Here is a 24,964-nt window from a genome sequence, read left to right as displayed (position 1 = left end):
TCTCTGCAGGACAAGTCTCGTCTTCTAAAATTCCCCCTTTTACTAAAGGAGCCCTGTCTTCCTTAACTGCTCATCCTACTTGTTGGTAAAGCCCACCCCTCTCCCCACCTTCTCACCAATTCTCAAGCAAGCCAACTGGATGTAGGAGTGCCAGAGGAATTCAATCTGCACATATTCCAAAGCAAACTGACCTGACTGGTACCTCCTGGACTAGAACGTCCCTCCCCTTCGGATTTCATACCACTCTGAATTTTGCAATGCAGTTCTCTAAGGGTTGCTTAAAAAAAAATCCTCTATCCTCCCCCCCTTTTTTGCTCTCAGCCCCCCCCCGCCCCCCCCAGCTAAAAAGCCTGGCTGCTGCCGCCACCACCTTCAAAATAGGGCTGCAAAGGGCCCTAGGAGTAATACAATGTGGCAACATGCTGTCTCTCTCAGGGACATTGTACCAAAACAACCAATGGCTGGCCTAGCAGCCATCATTTTTCCATACAATGCCCCTGAGAGGGATGGCCTGTTACCATGTCATGGCACTCCCAGGGGCATTTGTGGCCCCATTTTGAAGCTGCTCGGGACAGCTATTACCTGCAAATGAAGATGAGGATTTTTATTTCTAAGGCAGCACTCAGACTACCTTGTAACATTGTAGGTGGTTTTTTTTAAAAAAAAATCTCAGATTAATGAGGAAACAGGATGAAACAGACTTAGAAATAAACACAAGTAAAGGTGACACAGACCAGAAATAGACAGATCCATTCATCCCTATCTTGATGCAGGTTAAGGCTGGAGATAAATCAGATTTTTGTCAGAAACCTGAAGGTGGTATGTGACAATGCTTAGGGTGTTTTTATTCAACCCCATCCCACCCAAACATCGGCAAAACCTGTTTGTTTAGAAGCCATGCTGGGGCAAAATAAATTAGGGTGTGTGCAGTGAAGTCACTATCTACTACTTCCAATTCTCTTAAAAAGTAGTATATTGTTGGTGGCCTACGATTGCCAAAATCCCTTCACATATTCCCCCAATTCTGTCATCCACCCTCACTCTAAACATGCTATACAATGGGTGGGAGTGGGGAGCAGCCATAGGAGGAATGGCTGGGAGGAGCCGCACTGATTTCATGTCTCACTGTATTGGCAAATTTAAAAGATAAGGCACGGATACTGTAATGTGGCTACCCTACCATCTCTGGCCTAACTCATCTTTGGGCTGGTATGAAGCGTAACTTGTATATCATGTGTCTCTGCCTGGTTGGAGTCTGCCTTCCTGAAGGGGATGGATGGATGGATGGATGGATGGATAGATAGATAGATAGATAAATAAATAAATAAATAAATAAATGCAAAGCAACTAGCTCCTACTCTGGTGTGTTTGGCATCCAAACTTGAGAATCCATAGAGAATCTGATCTTCACAGGCTTAGTGCTCAAAGCATTCTGGATATCAGGACTGTTTCAAGTTTCTTCAGACTGGCTCCAAAAATCAAAGTATGTTTGGAAAACTCAAGCTCTGCTTTCTCCTCTTCTGGGATCCTTGTATTTGATATATTGCTGAGAGCACACTGCACCCCCACTCCCTAGTTTATATTGGAACTAAATGCAAACAGGCAGCTTCCCAAGGCACACACAGCATCACCCAGTTATATTATTAAAGGAAAACACGCACAGCTCAGAGTTTCTAAAAAGTATTTTTTGCTGTTCTTCTCAACACACAAGCATAAAACATCTGAACTTCACACACTTGTCCAGATTTTAAACCTTTCATCCCAATCATCCTTTATGCCATGTCAGATACTTAGCTGATGGAAACCTGTTTTCCTAAAGTGTACGCCCATGTGAAGGGAGGCCAGGGTGAAACCTTTTCTCCTCTTAACTCTGCTCATTTGCTGTAGTGGGGCATTCCTGGTACACTCTTCTTGAGCCACATGATACTCCCATGCAGTTAAAGTATGGCTTCTGCTGAACAACGTAATGCAGCTTGCCAAGTCCATGACATCTCAATTGTTCCCGCAGTCCCAAGCAGCCAGCAAAACAGGCTTACAGAGTCCCTGATAGGCTGCTTTCAGCTGTGTGGGTCACAAGGAGGTAAGGGGAAGTGTGTGGAATAGAGAATTGCCCTTTGCCCTTCCAGATCTTCTCTCACAGGGCATATTGTGATCAAGGAAAGCAGAAAGGGAAGGGAAGGATGTGGAGGCCACAAAAGAGGGAGCCCTCAGGGTTGCAGGTTAGGCTTTGGGAGGATGGAAAGCAACATTGCCTGGATGCTGCACAGAGAAAAAACATTAATTCTGTATATTAATTCTACATCATGGAGGGGGGAGGGCAAAGTTAAGGGCAGTGTTTAAACTTTAAACTTATATAGTATAAAACATTTCAATTTGTTAATGGTTTTTCCATTTATCTGCTGAACTTCTTCCTTTGCATCCTAAGGAAAGCTGTTTTTGACTGCGACTGCCCTGAAGATATGCACATCCCACCCCATCCTGCTTCCACCACATACATTTCTATACATACATTTAGCATTCTCTTTTTGGCTACCTGACACACAGAAGTGTCCCAATGATCAATAAAATCTGACTGACATCATTAATTTGCTTTAAAACACCAAGGGAGTGTGGAAAACGACATGGCTGGATGTTGTGAGTATATCCCTCGCTCCCACACACACGCCAATGCTCCTCAAGTGCAAATCAAACTCATGCTGCTCTTCATCTTAAAATGTTCCCTTGTCACCTCAGCATTTTGGTTTTTTTAAGCTGCATTCATTCCAGTGGGTATGGGAATCCTGCCAGCTGCAGCGTCAGAACCGAAAACAAAGGAGGGGGGAGACCTTACATCCAAGAAGCAGTTTATGATCCCCAAGACCCTTCAGCTTTATTTGTTTTTTAGTGCTGGTTTTGTCATCAAGAGTTTCTAAGGACATTAAAAGGAGCGGGGTTGTATTTTTTGGGAGGGGATGAGCGTTTGGAAGAAACTTCTCTGTATGTATGTGTGCCTGGGCCTGCCTTCCTGGACTTCTTAGATTTAATGCAGGATTATGTTACCCCCATAGAGGCAGAAAAACACTAACAGGATTAGGGCTTCAGGACTTCAGATGGAGAAGCATGAAGGAGAAAAGGGGGGAAGCCCGCGGACATGATCTTTCTGACAGAGAGGCAGAACTTCAAATAAGGAGCAGGGAAATTTCAGGCACATGAAGATTCAGAAGGGAAAATAAAGAAGAAACAGGCCTGACCTTAAGACTAATTCCTATATTATATATGGATGGTGATCTGTGCACTTTCCATCTCATGCGAGTGATCTACTTACATGAGAAGTGAACTCACACAATACTGCAGTTCAGTTGCTATGCCTACAGCATCCTCAAGTTGATCTGCAGCACTGCATGGGTTCCCTCCTCTTAGGTGACACAGTCCAGGAGAGCAAGCCACATGCGTTAAAAGGGTGTCTGAGTGTAACATGTGAACCAACCTTTATCCACTAGAACTGACTTTTCCGACCTTGGGTCCCTCCAGAGGTTTGGGGCTACAACTTCCATCATGCCAAGCCACGGTGATCAAAGGAATGATGGCAGCTGGAGTCCAGCAACATCCGGGGACCCAAGGTCGGGGAAGGCTGCACTAGGACTACGAGTGTGAAAGAGAACTGGCCTCCTACCCTGCAACTAATTTAAGATTATGCTCACGTGACCAGTGCCTCTGTGGACCAACAGGGGTTATTTGCTTTATTTCCACTTCCATTCACACTGAAGCAGAGATAACTGGGGGGAGGGGGGGATGACACTACCAGCTCTGTTTAAAGCTTCTGCTCCACTCACTTATGAAGCAAAGGGTGGGTGAGGGTCTAATCTTCGCAGGAAAAGGGACACACTGAGAAGCTGAGCTGAACCTAGGAATATATGAGAAATTTGTTTCAGTTCATTTTTTATCAGGATTTACCAGTTCACGCCTTCCAGACTGAACACGGACTTTGACACAATCTACAGTCAGTCTGCATATTTCCAAGATTGCAACGTGAGCCATGGACCCCCAAAAAAGTGTTGTACAGCATGTGTTTAGCGAATAAAATGTGGTATTTAACAAGTCCCAATTCTATGGTAGCCCATTCGCCACACCTAACTCCCCACACCCCGTTATTCCCCCAATCTGTACGTGACCAGGGCAGACACATGAACAACAGAAATGGCTGACCTCTTCAAATCTAGTGTGATCCTGTATGGTGATTCAACAGGATTAATTTGGAAGCACATCCCCTCTTCCTTACCCTATGTGATTATCTAACGTTCTATAAATGAAATCAAAGGAAAATTTTCACCCCAGATATCCTCTTACACCAGCCTTCCACAACATGGTGCCCACGAGATGTTATGGACTACATCTCCCATCATCCCTGATAATTGGCCATGCTGGCTGGGGGCTGATGGGAGTTGTAGTCCAAAACAACTAGAGGGCGCAAGGTTGGGGGAGCCTGCTCTATAAGAATAGTTATTTCACCTATCCAGTGCGGAGTAGTGACTAGATCAGGCTTGTACATCTGGTGATCCACTAAGCCAGATGCAGTCTAGTGGTCATATTTTGTATTTTGGACTGCCAGGCAGTTAAAAACTCCCCAGTTTTGTGGTCCCAGGCAGACAGCAAAAAGTGGGGAGTTGTTAAGCACGGTGGGCTACCATCCGCAGCTGCTACGCCCCACTAAATCAAAATGCAATGCAGGCTGTGCATTCCTGGGCAAGAGGATTGGGCTTGGGGAACCTCAGCTGAAATCCCTACTTGGCTATGAAACACACTGAGCAGTCACCATCTCTTGGCCCATCCTACTTCATAGGGTTGTTGCAATGGCAAAATGCCATTCTGTGCCCCATGGAGTGAAGGCAGGATGCAGGAGTAATACATTAGCAATTCACAGCCTCCTGAAGTGTTAAGAACAGCACACCACTCAGGTGCCTGCCAATGTCACTTCACTGTTATTTTAGGCTCTTTCGTTCTTTCTCTCCAATAGATTTCAAAGCACATGGAAGGCACATCTTGCTTCATCTCTTAGAGCAAAGAAGTGAGGCACAAAGTTAACTAAGTTAACCCAAGCCACAGGAAACACCAGAGTAGCTGCTGGCCTTGGAAATGTCACTCTTGCTCTGCATGCACCACACAGCCCAGTATGTTCGCTAAATGCCAAAACGTTAATTTGCACAGAGACTGTTTCAAACCTGTGAAAGGAATATGGTGTATATACCATCTCCCCTTGGCCCTCAAATTAAACTCTGACATTTTAGGCTGTTTGGGATAAACTGGTTTGCTGCATATAAAATGGGACTGTGTAAGTGGACATGTTGAATGGGTTGAATGTAAGGACCGTTGGGTTGCCTCACTCTGGGACATCCCTGAGATGGAACACTGAATTATGCCACCCTTCCCCAAGCTGGTGCCCTCCAAATGTGCTGGACTTCAACTCCCATGATGTCACAGCTAACATAGCATAGCTGGCTGTGGGATTATGGGAGTTGTAGCCTAACACATTTGGAGGGCACTAGCTTGGGGAAGGCTGTCTTATGCAATGTCTGTCAGGAAGTTGAACCAGACCAAGTCCCATCTCTCTGCTGATACCCCTCCCACACCCATGTTCAGCACTTTGGGATGTTCCAGTTCTAGATCGATGTATCACTGCCTCCCTCTGTGGATAAAGAGGGTGTCCCATGTGTGGCTGCACTAGATGCTGAAACAGGAGACAGGAGAGATCTGGAGCAAGTCCCTTCAGCTCTGGGGTTCAGCCCCAGACATTCCCCATTCCCATACCCCAAGGCCAACAGGGACCAAGTATGATGAACCCTCAGCCAGCAGAGAGCTGGTGGATAGATTGCAGGGAATCATGCCCAAGCTGGGGCAGAAGGGCAGGTCTCCTGAGTCTGGGGAGACTCCCAGCTTGAGCAGGGAGGCTGCAGTGGTTGACCCCAGATCCATTTCGATAGACCCAGGTGGGTGGAGGGAGATTTCCTGCTCTTTGTCCCACTTCTCTTCTTCCCCCATCCCATAAAACATTTTCACAAGTTCCCACTTGTTGCAATGTATGCGTGTAAGCCACCCTCCAGGAATGGTGTTCCTAATTTAAATAAGGGCTGCCTATTCCACACAGGTATTTTGGTGGGGGCGGGAGGGACAGCCCACTACATTCCATATGTGCAAAGGACACTCTCCTCTTCCTGTTGCTGTTGCAGGAGGAGGAGAAGTTTGGAGAGTTCAATCAGTTCTGGCCAGGTATGTGGTAAGCAATCCCCTTTCCGCCCTCCCCCTCTCCTCCTCCCCAAATGCTGCACCACTCCTTATGAAAAACAACACAGCCATCCCCTACTGCTATAAGCACTCCTTAATCTTGTTCATCCTCCTCTTTATTTAACGTCTACCCATTCTCTTGTCCCCTTCATGGATCACTGCCTTGTTGTGGCGAAGGGGCTTGCGTAACTCAGTGAAGCCATAAGCTATGCCGTGCAGGGCCACCCAAGACGGACAGGTCATGGCAGAGAGTTCTGACAAAATGTGGTCCACTGGAGAAGGAAATGGCAACCCACTCCAGTATTCTTGCCAAGAAAACCCCATGGAACGTATCACAAGGCTAAAAGAGATGACGCCGGAAGATGAGCCCCCCAGGTCGGAAGGTGTCCAATATGCTACTGGGGAAGAGCAGAGGGTATTTCCAAGTAGCGCCAGAAAGAGTGAAGCGGCTGGGCCAAACCCGAAAGGACACTCAGCTGTGGATGTGTCTGGTGGTGAAAAGAAAATCCGATGCTGTAAAGAACAATATTGTTTAGGAACCTGGAATGTCAGATCAATGAATCAAGGTAAGCTGGAGGTGGTCAAACATGAGATGGCAAGATTGAACATCGACATCTTGGGAATCAGCGAACTAAAATGGACAGGCATGGGCGAATTTAATTCAGGTGACCATCATATCTACTATTGTGGGCAAGAATCCCTTAGAAGAAATGGAGTAGCACTCATAGTCAACAAAAGGGTGGGAAAAGCAGTATTGGGGTACAATCTTAAAAATGATAGAATGATCTCAGTACGAATCCAAGGCAAACCATTCAACATCACAGTAATTCAAGTCTATGCCCCAACCACTGAGGCCAAAGAAGCTGAGGTTGATCGATTCTATGAAGACCTACAACACCTTCTAGAACTAACACCAAAAAAAGATGTCCTCTTCATCATAGGGGATTGGAATGCTAAAGTAGGAAGTCAAGAAATCACCGGGATAACAGGCAGGCATGGCCTTGGTGTACAAAATGAAGCAGGACAAAAGCTAATAGAGTTATGCCAAGAGAACATGCTGATCATAGCAAACACTCTTTTCCAACAGCACAAGAGGCGACTCTACATATGGACGTCACCAGATGGTCAATATCGAAATCAGATTGATTATGTCCTTTGCAGCCAAAGATGGAGAAGCTCCATACAGTCAGTAAAAACAAGACCTGGAGCTGACTGTGGCTCACATCATGAGCTGCTTCTTGCAAAATTTCGGCTTAAATTGAAGAACGTCGGGAAAACCACTAAACCGTTCAGGTATGACCTAAATCATATCCCTGATGAATATACAGTGGAGGTGAGGAATAGATTTCAGGGATTAGACCTGATAGACAGAGTGCCTGAGGAACTATGGACGGAGGTCCGTAACATTGTTCAGGAGGCAGCAACGAAATCCATCCCAAAGAAAAAGAAGTGCAAGAAAGCCAAGTGGCTGTCTGATGAGGCTTTACAAGTAGCTCACGAAAGAAGGGAAGCAAAAAGCAAGGGAGAAAGGGGAAGATATACCCAACTGAATGCAGAGTTCCAGAGAATAGCAAGGAGAGACAAGAAGGCCTTCTTAAATGAACAATGCAAAGAAATCGAGGAAAACAACAGAATGGGAAAGACTAGAGATCTCTTCAAGAAAATCGGAGATCTCAAGGGAACGTTTTGTGCAAAGACGGGCATGATAAAGGACAAAGAAGGCAGGGACCTAACAGAAGCAGATGAGATTAAGAAGAGGTGGCAAGAATACACAGAAGAACTATACAGGAAAGATCTGAATGTCCCTGATAGCCATGATAGTGTGGTCACTGAACTTGAGCCGGACATCCTAGAGAGTGAAGTCAAGTGGGCCTTAGGAAGCATTAGTAACAACAAAGCTAGCGGAGATGACAGTATTCCAGCCGAGCTATTTAAAATCCTAAAAGATGATGCTGTTAAAGTGCTGCATTCAATATGCCAACAAATCTGGAACACTCAACAGTGGCCACAAGACTGGAAAAGGTCAGTTTACATTCCAATTCCAAAGAAGGGCAACGCCAAAGAGTGTTCAAACTACCGCACCATTGCGCTCATTTCACATGCCAGCAAGGTGATGCTCAAAATCCTACAAGCTAGGCTTCAGCAGTATGCGAACCGAGAACTACCGGAAGTACAAGCTGGGTTTCGAAGAGGCAGAGGAACTAGAGATCAAATCGCCAACATTCGCTGCATCATGGAGAAAGCAAGAGAATTCCAGAAAAACGTCTATTTCTGCTTCATTGACTATGCTAAAGCCTTTGATTGTGTGGATCACAACAAACTGTGGCAAATTCTTAAAGTGATGGGAGTACCAGACCACCTTACCTGTCTCCTGAGAAACCTGTACGAGGGTCAAGAAGCAACAGTCAGAACCAGACATGGAACAACCGATTGGTTCAAAATTGGGAAAGGAGTACGACAAGGCTGCATATTGTCACCCTGCTTATTTAACTTATATGCAGAGTACATCATGAGAAATGCCGGGTTGGATGAATCAAAGGTCGGAATTAAGATTGCTGGGAGAATTATCAACAACCTCCGATATGCAGACGACACCACCCTAATGGCAGAAAGCAAAGAGGATCTCAAGAGCCTCTTGTTGAGGGTGAAAGAGGAGAGTGCAAAAGCTGGTTTGAAACTCAACATTAAAAAAACGAAGATCATGGCATCTGGCCCCATCACTTCCTGGCATATAGAAGGGGAAGAAATGGAAGCAGTGACAGATTTTACTTTCTTGGGTTCCAAGATCACCGCAGACGGTGACTGTAGCCCTGAAATTAAAAGACGCTTGCTCCTTGGGAGGAAAGCTATGGCAAACCTAGACAGCATAGTAAGAAGCAGAGACATCACCTTGCCGACAAAGGTCCGTCTAATCAAAGCTATGGTTTTCCCAGTAGTAATGTATGGCTGTGAGAGCTGGACTATAAGGAAGGCTGAGCGCCGAAGAATGGATGCTTTCGAACTGTGGTGCTGGAGAAGACTCTTACGAGTCCCCTGGACTGCAAGGAGGTCAAATCAGTCCATCCTAAAGGAAATCAACCCTGAGTGCTCATTGGAAGGACAGATAATGAAGCTGAAGCTCCAATATTTTGGCCACCTAATGCGAAGAGAAAACTCCCTGGAAAAGACCCTGATGCTGGGAAAGACTGAAGGCAAAAGGAGAAGGGGACGGCAGAGGATGAGATGGCTAGATAGCATCACGGATGCAATGAATATGAACTTGAGCACGCTCCGGGAGAGAGCGCAGGACAGGAAGGCCTGGCGTGCTATGGTCGATGGGGTCACGAAGAGTCGGACACGACTGAACGACTGAACAACAACAACAACATTCTCTTGCCTTTGGTGCATTGTATCGACACTGGAAGCAGCTGGGGAACTGGATGTCTGCTCGCCTTCACAGCCCAAAGAAATGTCCCTCCCTATTTGCATCTCCCTCACTTCCAGCAACAAGTGAGGGTGGGGAGCTGCTCTCTACTTTCTGGATAAAATATTATCTTACTTCTCAAGCTCTGCTACACGCAGCTTTTCCTGCCTCTTTGCTGCTCTCTTTCTCTCAGTTTCTTTCATGAAGATGTAGATGTTAGCTGACCTGTCAGTAGTATCAGTTAAATTTGGCTCAGAGCCCACTTACAGCTTCAGCAGGGAAGGGACATGCTGCAGGCTCTAGTAGTCTCTCTCTCTCTCTCTCTCTCTCTCCCTCACACACACACACACACACGTACGTATATGTGCATAAGTGGGATCTGACAGAGTCCTCTTCCATCCTCTTCCCCTTCCCCTGCACTCCATGGCACCAAATCAAACTGCGGCAGAATTGACAAATCTATTTGGCATGGCATAGTTATTACAGTTTGAACTATGCAGAGTGCTGCACTGATGCACCACAAAAAAACCACCACCCACCAACGCCATCCTGCATGGAATCTGAACATGAAACACTGACATTTTGGAGCATTCTGAAGGAACGCACCCTTGGAGAGAAGAGAAGCACAGTTAGCTTCCCCCAGTGACCATTCAAGGCCATTATCACAAGTGAAAATACTTTTGCATTTCCTCCACCTGAAGTCAAAATATAAAACCTGCAGCAGCATAGAATGGATGTTTGGCATCCATTCCACTCTCTATCCAACATTAATGATACTTATACAGAATACAATTCCTTGAGTTTATTTACTCATTTATTTATCAGAAAGATTTATATCCACCCTTCTACTGTATTTACAGTGCTCAGTGCAGCTTACAGCAATTTAAAAACACTTAGATCCTGCAAAAATGAACAAAACAATTAAAAATAACTAAAGTAATAAAATAGAAACAGGTGCAACAGATAAAAGGAACCCCAAAACAAAAAGATCCTCAACCTGGCAGGACAAATGCCTGCTTAATTTTTTTTAGAAAAAGCTTTGGCCTGGCAGCAAGAAGAGGGCAAAACAGACTTTCTGTGGTCAGGAATCCCATCAGAGAGGGCCTTCTCCTGCGTCTCAGCCACTAAAGTGATATAAAGAAGAGCCTCCACAGCAGATGTTAAGGAACAGGAAAACTGCTATGGGAGATCACGTTCCTGTGGGCATCCTGAGCCCAAGCCATTAGAGCTTTAAAGATAATCACCAACACTGCAAATTGTACCCAGAACTGAACTGCTGTAAAATGGGTGTGACAAACTGCCACACGCAAGTGCCCACTAGCACCCTTGCTGCCACATAACAGTGCCTGCAAATGTTATTCCAGGCCAGGATCTTCAGCATTCAGCCTGCAATCGCTGAGCTACTTTGAGGCTGGCTGCTTAAATGGGGGATGAAGAACAAACAAATCTGCCCAACTGAGGGTGGGTGGCCTAATCTTTTTTTCCAGTGGCTGCTTTTTCTCTGCAACCACCCCACAATCCAACCGGGCTTGGAAAACAAGCTTCCCTGTCAAGCGACGGAAAGTAACTGGAAGGAGGGGTTGAAGAGGAAAAGCAGCTGGTGAGGAAAGGGTGTTCCTCTTTCTGCTTGACCCTTCTCCCCGGCAGATCCCATGGCCACCCCCGCAATGTTTGCACATCACAGGGAAACACAGGATTCCATCTTTGCTGCCAAATGTCTAGTAAACTAGGAGAAGATTCTGTTTAGGGGAGAAAATCTTGAAAGAGAATAGTTTTGAAGGAAAGCATAGCCCCTTGGCCCCCACTGTCCCCGCCCCTCTAGCTCCTTGAGAGGGAAGGTCTGAAGGGGAGATTTTTGTATGTTTGGCTGAATGTGCTTAGCATCCTCTCTGTGACTGAGAACCCTGGTCACAAGAGGGTGCCCAAATAATATGGGGAAGACTCTAAGCATATTCAGCCAAATGCACAAAGATTCCCATTTCAGACCATCCTGCTCAACACATGACGGTCAAGGGTGGAGCCAGCAGGACACTGGGGGCAGGATCGGCATGTAAAGCCCCGGTTACCCTCCACACAGACTTTGAACGTGAGGCAGGGAGTATATTTCTGGAGCAATATCAAGTTATGGGCAGCTCAACTGAGATGGATCAGCTTTAGAAATCATTGACTTGCTTGCTGCTTCAACCTATTTGCTCCAGATGGGTATTATTAGAACACCATACCAAATGGGTTAAATAGAAGAGAACCAGATGTGTTGAGAAAGTCTGATCAAAATCCACCTCACATCTCAGTTTGCTGTGAATGGCAAATTTCCTATAAGTGACAATCTCAAGTAATTGATTGCCTTTTCTTCCTGAGCATGGTTTTTAACTGCTCTCCAAATCCGTGAACACTGCAGATATAATCTCACATGAATCATCTCCCTCTGAATCCTGCTGGAAGATGAAACTTGGCTCAAATTCATCAAAAGGGATGCTGATGAGAGCTCTCTTTCTTTTTTAGGTGTTCTGGGATGGAAAATGTTTGGGTATCTGAAGACAAAACAAAGGCAGGCTCAGCGGGTGGGAGATCAGGTGAGTGGGATTAAAGGAAGCCACGAAGGCCAAAAGCCTTATTATAAGCACGGAGGGGACACAGGGCAGCCCAGCCCAGCCCAGCCCAGCCCAGCCCTCCACCCCTGACCTCCACGTATTCTTCAGGAAGAGAGGCTGTAACCACATTTGGCTGAATCCGGCTGGGAACACTGCACAGTCAGGGATCCCAATTCCATGGAGCACTGTAAACCCGTTGTTACAGCTGAACGCAGTTACAATCTCTCTTCAATTAACCCTGAGATGGTCGGGAGGGGAGGGGGAGGCATGCACGTTCCTGTGTCCCTTCCACACATATAAGTTCATAATGCCTGCATAAGGGCTCAAGTCCAATTCATGCCCACCTGAATAGTCTGAATATTTTAGGTTCTCAAACTGAGGGATCAAAAGGAATCAAAACAACCAGTGAAAACCAGGACTAGTTGCCAATGTACTTCCAGGCCCAATTTAAAGTGCTGGTTTTAACCTTTAAAGCTTTAATTGGTTTGGGCACAAGTTACGTGAAGGACTGTATTCACTCTAACCAGCCTGCCTGCACTCTAGAGGTCATCAGCAGAAGCTCTTCTCACCTGCCTGCTGCCAAGGGTGGTTAGGCTAGTGAGTACAAGGGAAAGGGCCTTTTTAGTGGTGGCTCTGCACCTCTGGGATCAGCTTCCATCAGGGGTTCGGGAGACCCCTTCCTTCAAGAACAAATTCTGCCAGACTAATCTGATTTCATTTGTGATCAGGTAACCTCCCTTGTGGACTGTGGGAATGCTGTGGACATAGTATACCTCAATTTCAGCAAAGCTTTTGACAAAGTGCCCCATGATATCCTGATAAGCAAACGAGCTCAAAGTGGGCTAGATGAAACAACGATCACACTTGGCTACAGAATCGGACTCAAAGAATGCTTATCAATGGGATCTTCTCAAACTGGGGAGAGGTCACAAGCGGGGTACCGCAGGGCTCAGTCCTGGGCCCAGTGCTCTTCAACATTTTTATTAATGACTTGGAGGAGGAGGTGCAGGGAATGCTGATCAGATTTGCAGATGACACAAAATTGGGTGGGATAGCTAATATTTTGGAAGACAGAAACAAAATTCAAAGTGATCTTGATAGGCTGGAGTGCTGAGCTGAAAAAACAGAATGAAATTTAATAGCGATAAATGCCAGTTCTACACATAGGAAAAAGAAATCTAATGCACAGTTACAAGATGGGGGATACTTGGCTCAACAATAATACTACAAGCAGGAAGGATCTTGGAATTGTTGTCGATCACAAGCTGAATATGAGCCAACAATGTGATGTGGCTGCAAAAAAGGCAAATGCTATTTGGGGCTGCATTAACAGAAGTATAGCTTCCAAATCCTGTGAAGTACTAGTTCCCCTCTATTCAGCACTGGTTAGGCCTCATCTGGAGTACTGTGCCCAGTTCTGGGCACCACACTTTAAGAAAGATGCAGACAAACTGGAGAGGGTTCAGAGGAGGGCAACAAAGATGATCAGGGGACTGGAAACAAAGCCCTATGAAGAAAGACTGAAAGAACAGGGCATGTTTAGCCTTGAGAAGAGAAGACTGAGGGGAGATATGATAGCGCTCTTCAAGTACTTGAAAGGCTGTCACAGAGAAGGCGGCCAGGATCTTTTCTTGATCATCCCAGAGTGCAAGACATGGAATAATGGGCTCAAGTTACAGGAAGTCAGATTCTGGCTGAACATCAGGAAAAGATTCCAGACTGTTAGAGCAATACGACAATGGAACCAATGACCTAGGGAGGTGGTGGGCTCTCCCACACTGAAGGCATTCAAGATGAGGCTGGACAGCCATCTGTCAGAGATGCTTTGACTTGGACTCCTGCATTGAGCAGGGGGTTGAACTCGATGGTCTTGTAGGCCCTTTCCAACCCTACTATTCTATGATTCTTTGCAGGTCCTTAGGAAGGCTCTGAAGACCCACCTGTTTTCACTGGCCTTCACATAATCTGTGGGATGCAGGTTTTATTGGTGTTATTTTTTTTAGAGTATTTTTTGAATATTTATTGCATTCTATTTGTTTTTGCATATTTTTGTATTGTTTTCATCCTGTATGCTGCCTTGAGAGGATTTAACAATTAAAGGTGGCCTAAAAATAATTTAAAACAAATAATAAAAATAAGGATGGCCCACAAGCCACTGAAAGGTAGAAGCAGAGCAGTAGTGAAAACATGACCCTAGGCATGATCTGGAACTCAGGGGGTTCACCCTTCCTCAAGCAATACTGGGCCTTTTTAGGGAGGCTGATCCCTCACCTTGACAGCTCCAGTGTGCTTCCTCTGCCTTGCCCATGCTATTATCTAAATAATAGAGCTGCAGCAGGAATAGCACTTTTTGGAGATTCTAGCCTGTTTGCTTGTGAGGAAGGAACGGGAAATGATAGGACTCTTCCTTCTGGTAGCCAATGAAAACCTTCCCACCCACTCTCGATACAAACCAGGGTTGGGTTGGAATGGAATTATTTGCTGCTCCCCTTGGGGGTAACAGGCCTGGGGGTAGGAGCAACGAAAGAGGCACCTCAAAGTCCCCTAGCACTTGCCAGTGTCTTCTTTAGGGAGATTTGGCAGGAAAGAGGAAGCACCCCCCCCCCCCATCAGCAGCCCTTGCTGTATTGAGGGCTTGCTTCAAAAAGTTTCTCTCCCCCTTGACTTAAGGTGGATCACAGAGACAGAGTGTGAGAATTCCTCTTCGACGGTATTCTGGAGCAGAGCACCGAGGGTCAGTTCAGAAGCACCTTCACAAGAAACGCACCAGTGACTGACGGCTCTGAACCTTCCCAGGAGCAGCTACAGCTTTATTATGCACAGCTGCACTCCACACTGAACGCTCTCTTGCGCACCTGCCCAGAGCACAGAATAAGTGCCTCCCCCACCTCCCACCCCCACCGAGCACACACTAAGCATCCTGAGGGTGAGGGATCAGCAAAGGTCAACACAGCCATATTTATAGGCGCAAGCCCAGAGCACTCGATGCATCACTGCCAACCACCGCTGCGGCTGCACGTCCCCTATCCCTGACAAACTGGATTGCTCCTCATTATTTATCGCTGGGCTTTATTCTCTAGGACACTGTGATCCCCTCTCAGGATTTGTGCCCTTTCATTTTCCAGGCCTCAATAACTCCTGAACTGCAGTTTCATGTGGTTTTGTGATTGTTAACCCAGCATGTGGACGAGGCTCAGGCCATAAATGCTCAATGAATCTTGTATGGCAAAAACATGGGCTGTGAAAGCATTTTCTCCTTCATTTGCAGTCAAAAGACATGCCGCAGGCTCTCTCTCCACTGAGCAAGGCACAACGGCAGCCAGGTTTTCCAAGGAACGCTGTTTCCTCATCCCTCAAGACGTAAGAAGGATTACTTGGGGTGGGGTTGGGGAGCACACTCCATATTTTGTGTCTTGGCAGTGAACCCAAAGGCACTAAAACTCTTTATGGACTCCAGCTGATTTAAACCTTCCATTCTACCATCAATAGAATCTTTTGCAGTTTGGAATTATTTGGGGAAGGAGGCGAAAAGCACTTACTTTGTGGTTTTTGCCATGTCGGTACATCATCCAGTCCTCGCCATTTGTGCTGACCTCCAGTTTGTATGACCGAACATAGTACCCATTCTGTGTTTCTTTGGAGATGGCACCCTGTGTAGCAATGGCTGTCAGCACTGTCAGAAAGCGAAGATCCACCTAAAAGGGCCGGGGGGGGGAGACCAGGATGAAAGAAGAATGGCAAGACTGTTACAAGATCAGCAATAAAATGGATCTTTGTCTTGCTTGAAACATTTTAGGTTCATTCAGATAACATCGTTCTTGAAGCAGCTTCAGTAGTTGTCAAACTGGACCAGACTGCGTATGAAGATGGTGAGAACTAGAAAGCCATTGACACAGAACTTGCCATGAGCATATCATTCTAACGTGGAGTTGTGGACTCCCTTTGGCCTTCTGGCTAACCCCAGTGGATCTCAGAGATACCGACAGTATACAATAGTAGTGTGCTGTGCTAAGGGGATTCTCCAGGACTCACTGTGCTGGGCTGCAGCTGCTTCAAGGAGGATAGGTCTTAAAGCAGACCTGAGGATCGGGTGCTCAGCTGGTATAAATCAGCATGACAGTATTTCATTTTCAGTAGATCGCTGTGACGCAGCTGTAGCTTTTGCCACTGGCCATGTTTAGAGTTGCCTATTCTGTCTAAGCTCTGTTCCAGTATAAGAACTTAATAGGATCAATTTTCAGACCAGCTGAGTTAACATTCCTAGATGTGGCAGCATGTGATCCATAGAAGGAAATGTTTTCAGCCTGCCTGGCTTAGTTGCAGTTTTCATAATTGAGGGAGAGTAGCACATTTTGGTGTTGCCCACCCCATCCCCCTGTTTCTCTGCCTCATCGGATTGGACTGTAAACATTTCTGGGATAAAATCCTCCCGATGCTTTTCACAAAATGCCCAGCAAAACTAGGTTCCAGCTTATGTTGCCCCGGCCGCAGGCTTCGAACTCTTAATTTAGAGGTGCCAAGATAGTGACAAATCAGGCTCAAAGGTTTACTTACAAGGAGTACTTTACTGGGTAACTTACAGCACACAGGCATACCCAGTGGTTGGATCAGACAGCTTCTCTGAACCACGGCCATTGGGTCAAATGGGTTTTATACCATACATGTTAGCAATAAGCAGCATAACAGCAGCAAGCGCCCCCTAGCAGGCATTCCCAGCATGGACTAACAGCACTAGGTTCTCAGCACAGCCACCCGTAGCTTGAAGGTAAACAAACTCTGCTTCTCAGGCACATCAGAGATAAAGACTCTCCTCGTTAGCAAGGAATGCACCAAGAAGGCTGTTATCAGCCTTTTGACTCATCTGCACATGCTCAGAGGCTTACTAGCATGGGAATTGCACCAATAATGAACTTAAGCAAGCATTATGGATCTCTAGGCCATTCTAACACTATAAATGACTTGGCTACGCTCCTGGGGCCAATACACAGCCTCAGTTGCAAGTTGTAAGTAAGTAAGTAAGTAAATAAGTAAGTAAGTAAAGGCTATTGCACACTGGAGTGGAAGTAATTTGAGCTTAAGCAGGCTGTGTGCCCCTTTACCAGTGTGTAATTAATCATATAGAGTAGAGCGCGCTCCCCCGCACCCCCCGCAACAGTTTGCTAAATCTGTTGCAAGCAAATGCCGACAGCGTTCAGTAGTGAAAGAAGGATTTTTCTGGTTCAGGCTGGATTGCAGGGAGAGGAAAAACCCCAATCCTGAGCTGAGCAACTCTGAAACTCTGGCCCTGACATTATTACGGTTGAATAAAACCCAAGCTCAAGCAACAGAATCCTCACCAAAACTGAGATCTTGCCTCATTTGTGGTGGAACAGAGGCCAGCCTATGTTGGGTGAGGAAGGGGGGTCTTTTTCACACATAAGATTTAAGTCATGATGCCCAGCCCATACTTTTCAGAAATTTCATAGTGATGTAGATTATAAAAGGTCATAGGCATGCCAGCCTAGTAATTGTTCTATGAAGAACTGGTCATCTTCTGCAGGCAATGACCTTTCAATACTTCCAGTGTCTCCCCTTCAGCACTTGCCATCCCACAGTGCTCCATCCGATCCACAATTATTTGCTGCCATGAATTGGTTCCGTGTAGGCCCTGCTAAAGCCTTTCCTTCGTACATTCCTGCTGGAGTTCCCAGCTGCTTGTAGGCATTGCAGTTCCCCAGCAGAATAAATATTATTCTAGCTGTACTTGCCCAACACATGCGAGAAAGTCCCGCCTGTTTAGATCACCACAGAGTCAACAGGCCTTGTAAGTGGCCACAAGCAATCCCTCTTAGCCCTCTGGAAAGCCGATCAAGGATCAGGGGGCAGCAGGTCAAGCCAAGACTTCTGCAGGAATGTTAATGGCCCAAAAGTGCAGCCTTCAGTTCATGAAGACAGAGTCACACTGCCTTTGCCAAACAGCAGTTCAAGCCTCTCCTGCTGGTTCCCAGCATGCAACAAAAGCAACAGAAGATTCCACAAGCCTCATGTTCTAGGGTCAATTTAACAGCATGATAAGCAGTTTGGTTCAAGGGTAAAAAGTGTGTGCATTGGGGGTGAGGGGGGGAGAGAACCTGAAGGTCTGAAGGGTAGTAGCTGTTCCCTGCCAAGACAAATTCTGTGTCTAAGCAAAGATGCTTGTTACCCACACATCGCCCTGCCAAGCCTGCTTCCATGGACACACAGCGTGCCTGCCCATGCCAAGCAAAGTTTTTCATAGAGGAGAATGCTAGGCTGGGGACTTTAGCTGGCCACGTCTTGACAAAATTGACTTAAACATCACATCACACCAGTTGTCTGACAACACAACTGTTGCTAAGCCTGACATCACATTATGGCTTCACTCCCAACATTTCTAAATTGTGATGTATCCTTCTGTAGTTGCTGGGTACCAATATACTAGGAGCTGAAAATACCTGCAGGAATTCCTTGTTGTTATCCACATTAGGAGTCCATCCATTGTCATCACTATTGAGTCGGCTCTGCTGTGGGGTCCACCTGCCATCGGAGTAAGTAGAGGAGGCAGTGATCTGTTCGTTGGAGATGCGGCCTGACTCCATCCCCAGTGGACTGTTGCATTGGAAATCTACAGCAGGAAGAGAGTGAAAAAAAAGATAAATACCTCTATACAGCCTGCGTGTTCCACTCCTCACTAAAAGCATTGCAAGCAACTCAACATCCTATCAAATAAAAGCATTTGTGGCTGCAAAAATGAGCACAGACTTTCCTCTATGCTCCTATGAAAAGCTAATAAAATGTTTTAAATGTTAATGCTCAGAAACAGGCATGAAGGAGCTCACATATGGAGCCCTGTCAAATCCCTTCACATGTGCAGTGAAGTGTTGCAGCCATTGCAGATGCAAAACTTTCTTGGCCTAGTAATCTCCTGCAAAGAACCAGAAAACCTAGAATTCTGCACTAAGAGGCACAAACCTGCAGAAACCCCTATGTTTTGTGAGTGGAATAAATATATTACAAGTGTTCAGAGCTAATTTCCAAACCATCTGTATACTGAGTTTTTCTGCAGTATTATCACTTTTTATGTTATCTTTGTTGTTGTTCTAGGGTTTTGTTTGTTTTGTCTTGGAGCAAAGAAAGAAAACTGAAACTCATAAACCATTTGTATATGAGAGCTGTATAGAAGCAAGAATCCTAGGGCTGGCACTGATCACAAAAATGTCCTTGCTGGGTCAGACCAGACGTCCATTTAGTCCTGTCTTCTGTTTCCAGCCAGATGCCTTGAGGAGTTCAGAGCATGTGTTGCCAGACTGTTGAGTGCCAGATTGTTGAGTGCCAGATTGTATGGACAAACAACCCTTTTGTTGTTTGTCCATACAATCTGGCACTCAAAGGTATTGTGCCTGTTAACTGTCATGGCTATTAGCAATGCATAGCCCCATGAATTTGGGCTTCCCCAAACAGGGGCTTTTTATCTCAAGATTTTACCGGGGTTTCTGCTTCCGGATTCTTTGTGGGAGTAAGACTGGCCCTTTACATGTGCTGTTCTTCCCTTCCCCCTTCCCCCATCCCTTTTCCCCTTTATCTGTGAGTTCTATATGCTTCATTATACAGCCACTAGATGGTGCTGTTGTTATAGTGCCACTTTACACGGACAAATTCAAACCAATTCAAACCGCTTCTTTTTATTAGCTCATTATTTCCATTTCAAATTAAGCCACAGAAATGGTCAGAAACCACAGGAGAGGAGGTGGAGGTTGACATCATCATGTAAAGGACCCACAAATTTCTCTGAGTAACCAATCAGAATCACAGGATAAAAGCCCCACATGGAGAAGCCCTTTGTCTAACCCAGTGGTGGGGAACGTGTGACCCTCCAGATGTTGCTGGACTGCAACTCCCATCAGCCTTAACCAGCACAGCCAGTGGTGAGGGCTGATAGGAGCTGCATTCCAACAACTTTTGGAGGGCTACACATTCCCCATCCCTGGTCTAATCCTTCCAAAACCCACTTAGGCAGGGCCAGCCCAAGATTTTTTGCTGTCTGAGGTGGAGGACAAGATGGTGCCCACTCGCCACACCACATACAGAAGCCGACGAGACTGGTAGTTGAAGTTTACTTCAACACTAGTGATGGGACAGCTGTTGAACCTCAGGCCTGGGTGCCAAATCCGGCCTGCCCGGAATCTTAATTGTGCCCTCCAGCATTCCCCAGTTGGTCACACCCCCTTCCCCACATCACCAGTGCTTCCCGCTTTCCCCCCTGACTGCCAATCGTTAGGTGGTTTCCTGGCTTTTGCGTCCCCCCCCCCCCCAATTCTAAAAAGCTGGCATGCCTCTCCTAAGGCTTAGTTACTGGCAGGAAGAGCTTTAGCCTAAAATATGCTGGCATTTTTGGCCCCACCCCTTTTGCCTTTGGTTTCGCCCGCTACTGGCCCCCAAAAGCTTCTCTGAAATTGAAACCCTTGGGCTGAAAGCAGTCCAACACCCCTTGCTTAGATGATGGCGGACAGGTTACGTGGCACACAAAGCTGTCCTCCAGTTCACGCTCGCCACCACTTCCCACCCCACAGCATCTGCTGCCTGAGGCAGCTGCCTTGTTCAGCCTAATGGTAGGCCTGGCCCCACTTTAGCTAGTGGCTGTTTCTCACATCTAGCCCACTCCTTGACTACTGAAAGCTCCATCTTGACTTCCTCTGATTTCTAAGCATACTGTAGAAGTGGTGAAGTGGTATACAGACAAGAAAGAAACAGATCTAATGTCCAACACAAGAGGAAGAAGCAACTGATAACATTCCAAGTATTCAAATACCCAAATTCTTCACATGGTTTCAAGTGTCAGCCTTCCTTCTTCCTATACAAAGCACAACTCAGACTCATTTCAGTTCTAAAAACCATGAATTTGAAAGATTAAAAAAAAAAAAATCTGAATTAAAACATTGGCAAGATTTTGGAATTCTACTTTTGGTTTATAGTTTCTACAGCAATTTCAAAATCCAGCACTGAAGCCTGATGATCTGACTTGGATTCCTGCATTGAGCAGGGGGTTGGACTCAGTGGCCTTGTAGGCCCCTTCCAACCCTACTATTCTATGATTCTATGTTAGTGGTGCAACAATTGTAATCAAACAGAAAAATATAAAATAAAACAAAATAAACAGTTTATGACAAATATTGGGTAGACAAATTTGAGTTCTGTCATGAAATTCAAATGGCAACATTCAGTTATCAAAACTAAAAATAATTTAAATATTGTTTTCCCCACCACCACCATCTGAGTGTTGCAGTTGCATTCAGAGATGGGGAATTCAGAAGTCGCTCAAACACAGCTACGTGTTTCTTCTGTTCCATGTATCCAGTGCAGAAGCTGGAATTGGAGAAGTACTACTGAAGAACACTGAGACTGAACAACATGCCAACTTACTCTCTGGCACCTCCTGCTGGACCAAATAATAGCGAGCAGAGAAGCCATCTTTAGCCACCGCCAAATCTGTGTGGAATGTGAGCGACAAGGTACCAGTAGTTGAGCGGATCTCTGAAGGGGTTTTAGTGCCACAGTACCTGCCAATCAAGGGGCCAACTACAACAGAAACAGAAGAAAAGCACAGCTTACCTTTCAGTTAGACAAACTCATTGATACCTTGCTTACTTGGCTTAGAAAGGTCCTTGGGGTAACAGCCAAGAGCAAGCCATCCATAAACAGAGCCAACCAAATGAAAATGAAAACACTAGAGGGGTGAAATCCCTCACATGTATTGTGCTACAAATTTGAAAGAGCTCTTCCTTGTAAGGGTGGCAATGTAGATCAGCTTAAATAGATGCTTCAGCTTAAAAGGTCTATCTGCAGCTAGCTTTGCACGGAGTTCTACAAAGGTTTTTTCTATCCTCTATTGCTTGGCCTTGAATGACTTTAGCTCCAATCCTATCCAATGTACCTGGGAGTTAATTCCCATTGGACTCAGTGGGGCTTACTTCTGAGTAGAAAGTAGAAAGGATTAGAAAGTAGAAAGGGGTACAGTGATTGCACTGTAAAGAATCCATATTTGTAAAGCTCTTCTGCTTGGTCACAGTGAAGATTCACTGTGAACACACAGCAGTCCTGCATATGTGTTGCTGAAAACCCTAATCTACAGCAATTTATGATTCTACTGCATTCGTTGTTTCACTGGAATGCAAAATTGTGATAGAAATGTTATTCATTAATCCGTCTAAGTAACTCTTTCACAAAAATTGTACTCAAGGTGACATACAAAGCCTTACTGTATGCAACCAATGTAGAATAAATGTTTATTCTATACTTTCTGGTTAAGGGGCTCCCTGAAATCAGAGAACAGACATAGCCTGGCGACAGTTATCCAATGCTCTGGTAACCTCCTCATTGGATTACTGCAATGCAGTGTATGTGGGGCTACCTTTGAAGACTGTTCAGAAACTTCACTTAGTTAAGAACAGAGCTGCTAGGTTACTAACTGGGACTGGCTGATATGATCATGTGATGCCAGTACTTTGTCAGCTGCACTGGCTTCCAGTCAATTTCCGAGCCAGATTCAAAGTGTTGATGTTGACCTTTAAAGCCCTACAAGGCCTGGGACCAGAGTATCTAAAGGTATGTCTCCTAGTGCATGTATCTGCTCTGACCCTTAGGTCATCTTCAGAGAACCTCCTCCAGGTGCCCCCGCCAAAGGAAGCTAGATGGTGGCACCCCACTTATGGAATAAACTCCCCAAAGAGGTTTGCCGGGCACGTACATTGTTATCTTTTAAGCACCAAGCAAAGACCTTTTCTCCCAGCCATTTTAGAGACCTAGTTCTAAGTTATAATGGCTGCTTTACTGATATCTGTGCTGTTTATTGTTTTGCATTATATTGTATGTTATTCTTTTAAATAATTGTATTGCATTTTATATTTTTAACTGTTGTATGGTATTTTAGTTTTTTAACTATTTGTAATCTACCCAGAAAACATTAGTTACTAGGTGGATTAGAAATGTAATAAATAAATAAGTAAACAATACTTCAGTGTCTCCAAGATTCCACTTTCTAATCTCCATGATCTGATTATATAAATCAGGTTATCTGAAGGACTAAATGTGTTTTTACAACACCTAAAGTTACACTGAACCAGGAAGGGTGCAATGCCAGCACAAGAAATAGAGAAGGGAACTCCATCACTGTTCAATTTAACTTCTGGCTTCTGCTAAGGACAAGGCAACAATATATGAGATTGGATAGCGCTGCAGAATGTTCGCAATTTATGACCTTTATGGAATTCTTTAGACTCAAAATTGATGCTGTTAGCTTGACAACAACCAGACATGGAAGAAAGCATTAGTGATACATCACTTTAATCCTTACCTTGAGGAATACCATCCCAGATGTCCAGCCAATCATACTTGCAATCTCCCTCCCCAACTTGCAAGGGGTCATGTTCTAGGTCAAAGGTTAAAAACTGAAGGATGATCTCCATCTTTGGCTTGGCCATGATGGTGAAAGCACAGTCCAAATTATGAGGATACTTATCAGGAAATCCTGGGGATTCGATGGTACCGTTCGAACCGGTGAAGTTTCTAGAACAATCTTCAGAGCCTACAGCAAGAGACAAGGGGACCAAGGCAGGACATTAACATACTACATCGTCAGCCACCTCGGTAACGGTAGTCAGGCTGAGAGGCGTAATTCATAATTGTTTTTTGAAGCACTTAAATCCCTCATGCAGAAAATTGCTACAGCCTTAAAAAAGTATTAATTATTAATATTACTGTCCCCGTTTTATTTTCCATCAGAGTGGCAATTAGCAAAGTGGCCTCACTGCAGTGACACCTGAAGTCTGGCCTCTTAAGCACTGAAAAATGGCACATGAATAGGCACAACTTTCACAATGGCTATGTTACAAATGCTCGGGGTAGGAAGGGGGTACGCAGGAGGGATTCTGTTGCAAGGAGAAACAGAGCCGCCTTTCTCACTCATCCATGTTAACCATCACACCAGAATGCAAGTTATTTCTATTCTTAAGGAACGCTTTTCTGACTGCCAGGAGCGCAGACAATATTGCCACTTATTTAGTGATGACCCCAACACTGGCCTCCATTGTGCCACAGCCGGTTAAGTGCCTTCTATTTCTTGCCGACCCAAGGTGCCTTGGGGGAGAAGGAGGTTGCATTCTGTTCAGGCTATGACTGCATTAAAACTATTGCTCTGTAGGGACCAGACAATTAACAATGGAATTCTCTAGGCTACGGGTGGGGGTGGGGGGACAGAGGATGTTCCAAGACCCTGTGGTTCCATGGCTGTAACCGAGGATTAACTTTCCGCCTTTTGTTAGTATGGAGAAGTTGCTCAGAAGATGTAGAATTCCAGTGCTGAGCAATTCTTAACACTTTGCTAACAACCACCACAACAAAACTTGAATGGATGTTTGTGCTCTTCAAAAAAGGAAAAAAAGATCAGCTCCCTTTCAGAGAGATGAAAGATGAACAATGATGTTATACTAATGGATGTGGAAATGTATTTAATCAGATGACTTCCAAAACGAGTAGGACTTAATTGGATCGGCTGGCAATGATGTAGACTCTGATTGACCAGCTCAGATATAGGCATCTGAAAACAAATAACCAAATTTGCTAACACAACAGGCCGCATGTAATTGGCTTCTTCCTATTCTCCTTTCATTTGAAGACAGTTAACAAAGACACTGAACAGAAAACCCTGCATGGCTGCATA

At 45.3% G+C, this 24,964-nt stretch overlaps 1 protein-coding gene across 2 annotated transcripts in view; it reads right to left on the bottom strand.

Annotated features, from left to right (window-relative positions):
- NRP2 (neuropilin 2) overlaps nucleotides 1-24,964 on the bottom strand; it is a 228,783-nt gene that overhangs the window by 104,147 nt on the left and 99,672 nt on the right. For both annotated transcript variants that reach the window (XM_084818435.1, XM_084818442.1), the window contains exons 4-7: nucleotides 23,600-23,830; nucleotides 21,670-21,825; nucleotides 18,705-18,874; nucleotides 15,792-15,947 (exon numbers count right to left, since the gene is read on the bottom strand). In XM_084818435.1, the coding sequence (XP_084674561.1) occupies nucleotides 15,792-15,947; nucleotides 18,705-18,874; nucleotides 21,670-21,825; nucleotides 23,600-23,830 (713 nt within the window). The remainder of the gene's footprint in view (nucleotides 1-15,791; nucleotides 15,948-18,704; nucleotides 18,875-21,669; nucleotides 21,826-23,599; nucleotides 23,831-24,964) is intronic.

This window comes from Heloderma suspectum, chromosome 1 (assembly GCF_057233095.1).
Source record: "Heloderma suspectum isolate Gila_16-S chromosome 1, 16-S_ref, whole genome shotgun sequence".
In the NCBI taxonomy this organism is placed as follows: Eukaryota; Metazoa; Chordata; class Lepidosauria; order Squamata; family Helodermatidae; genus Heloderma; species Heloderma suspectum.
This window is presented reverse-complemented; position numbering and strand designations above follow the sequence as displayed.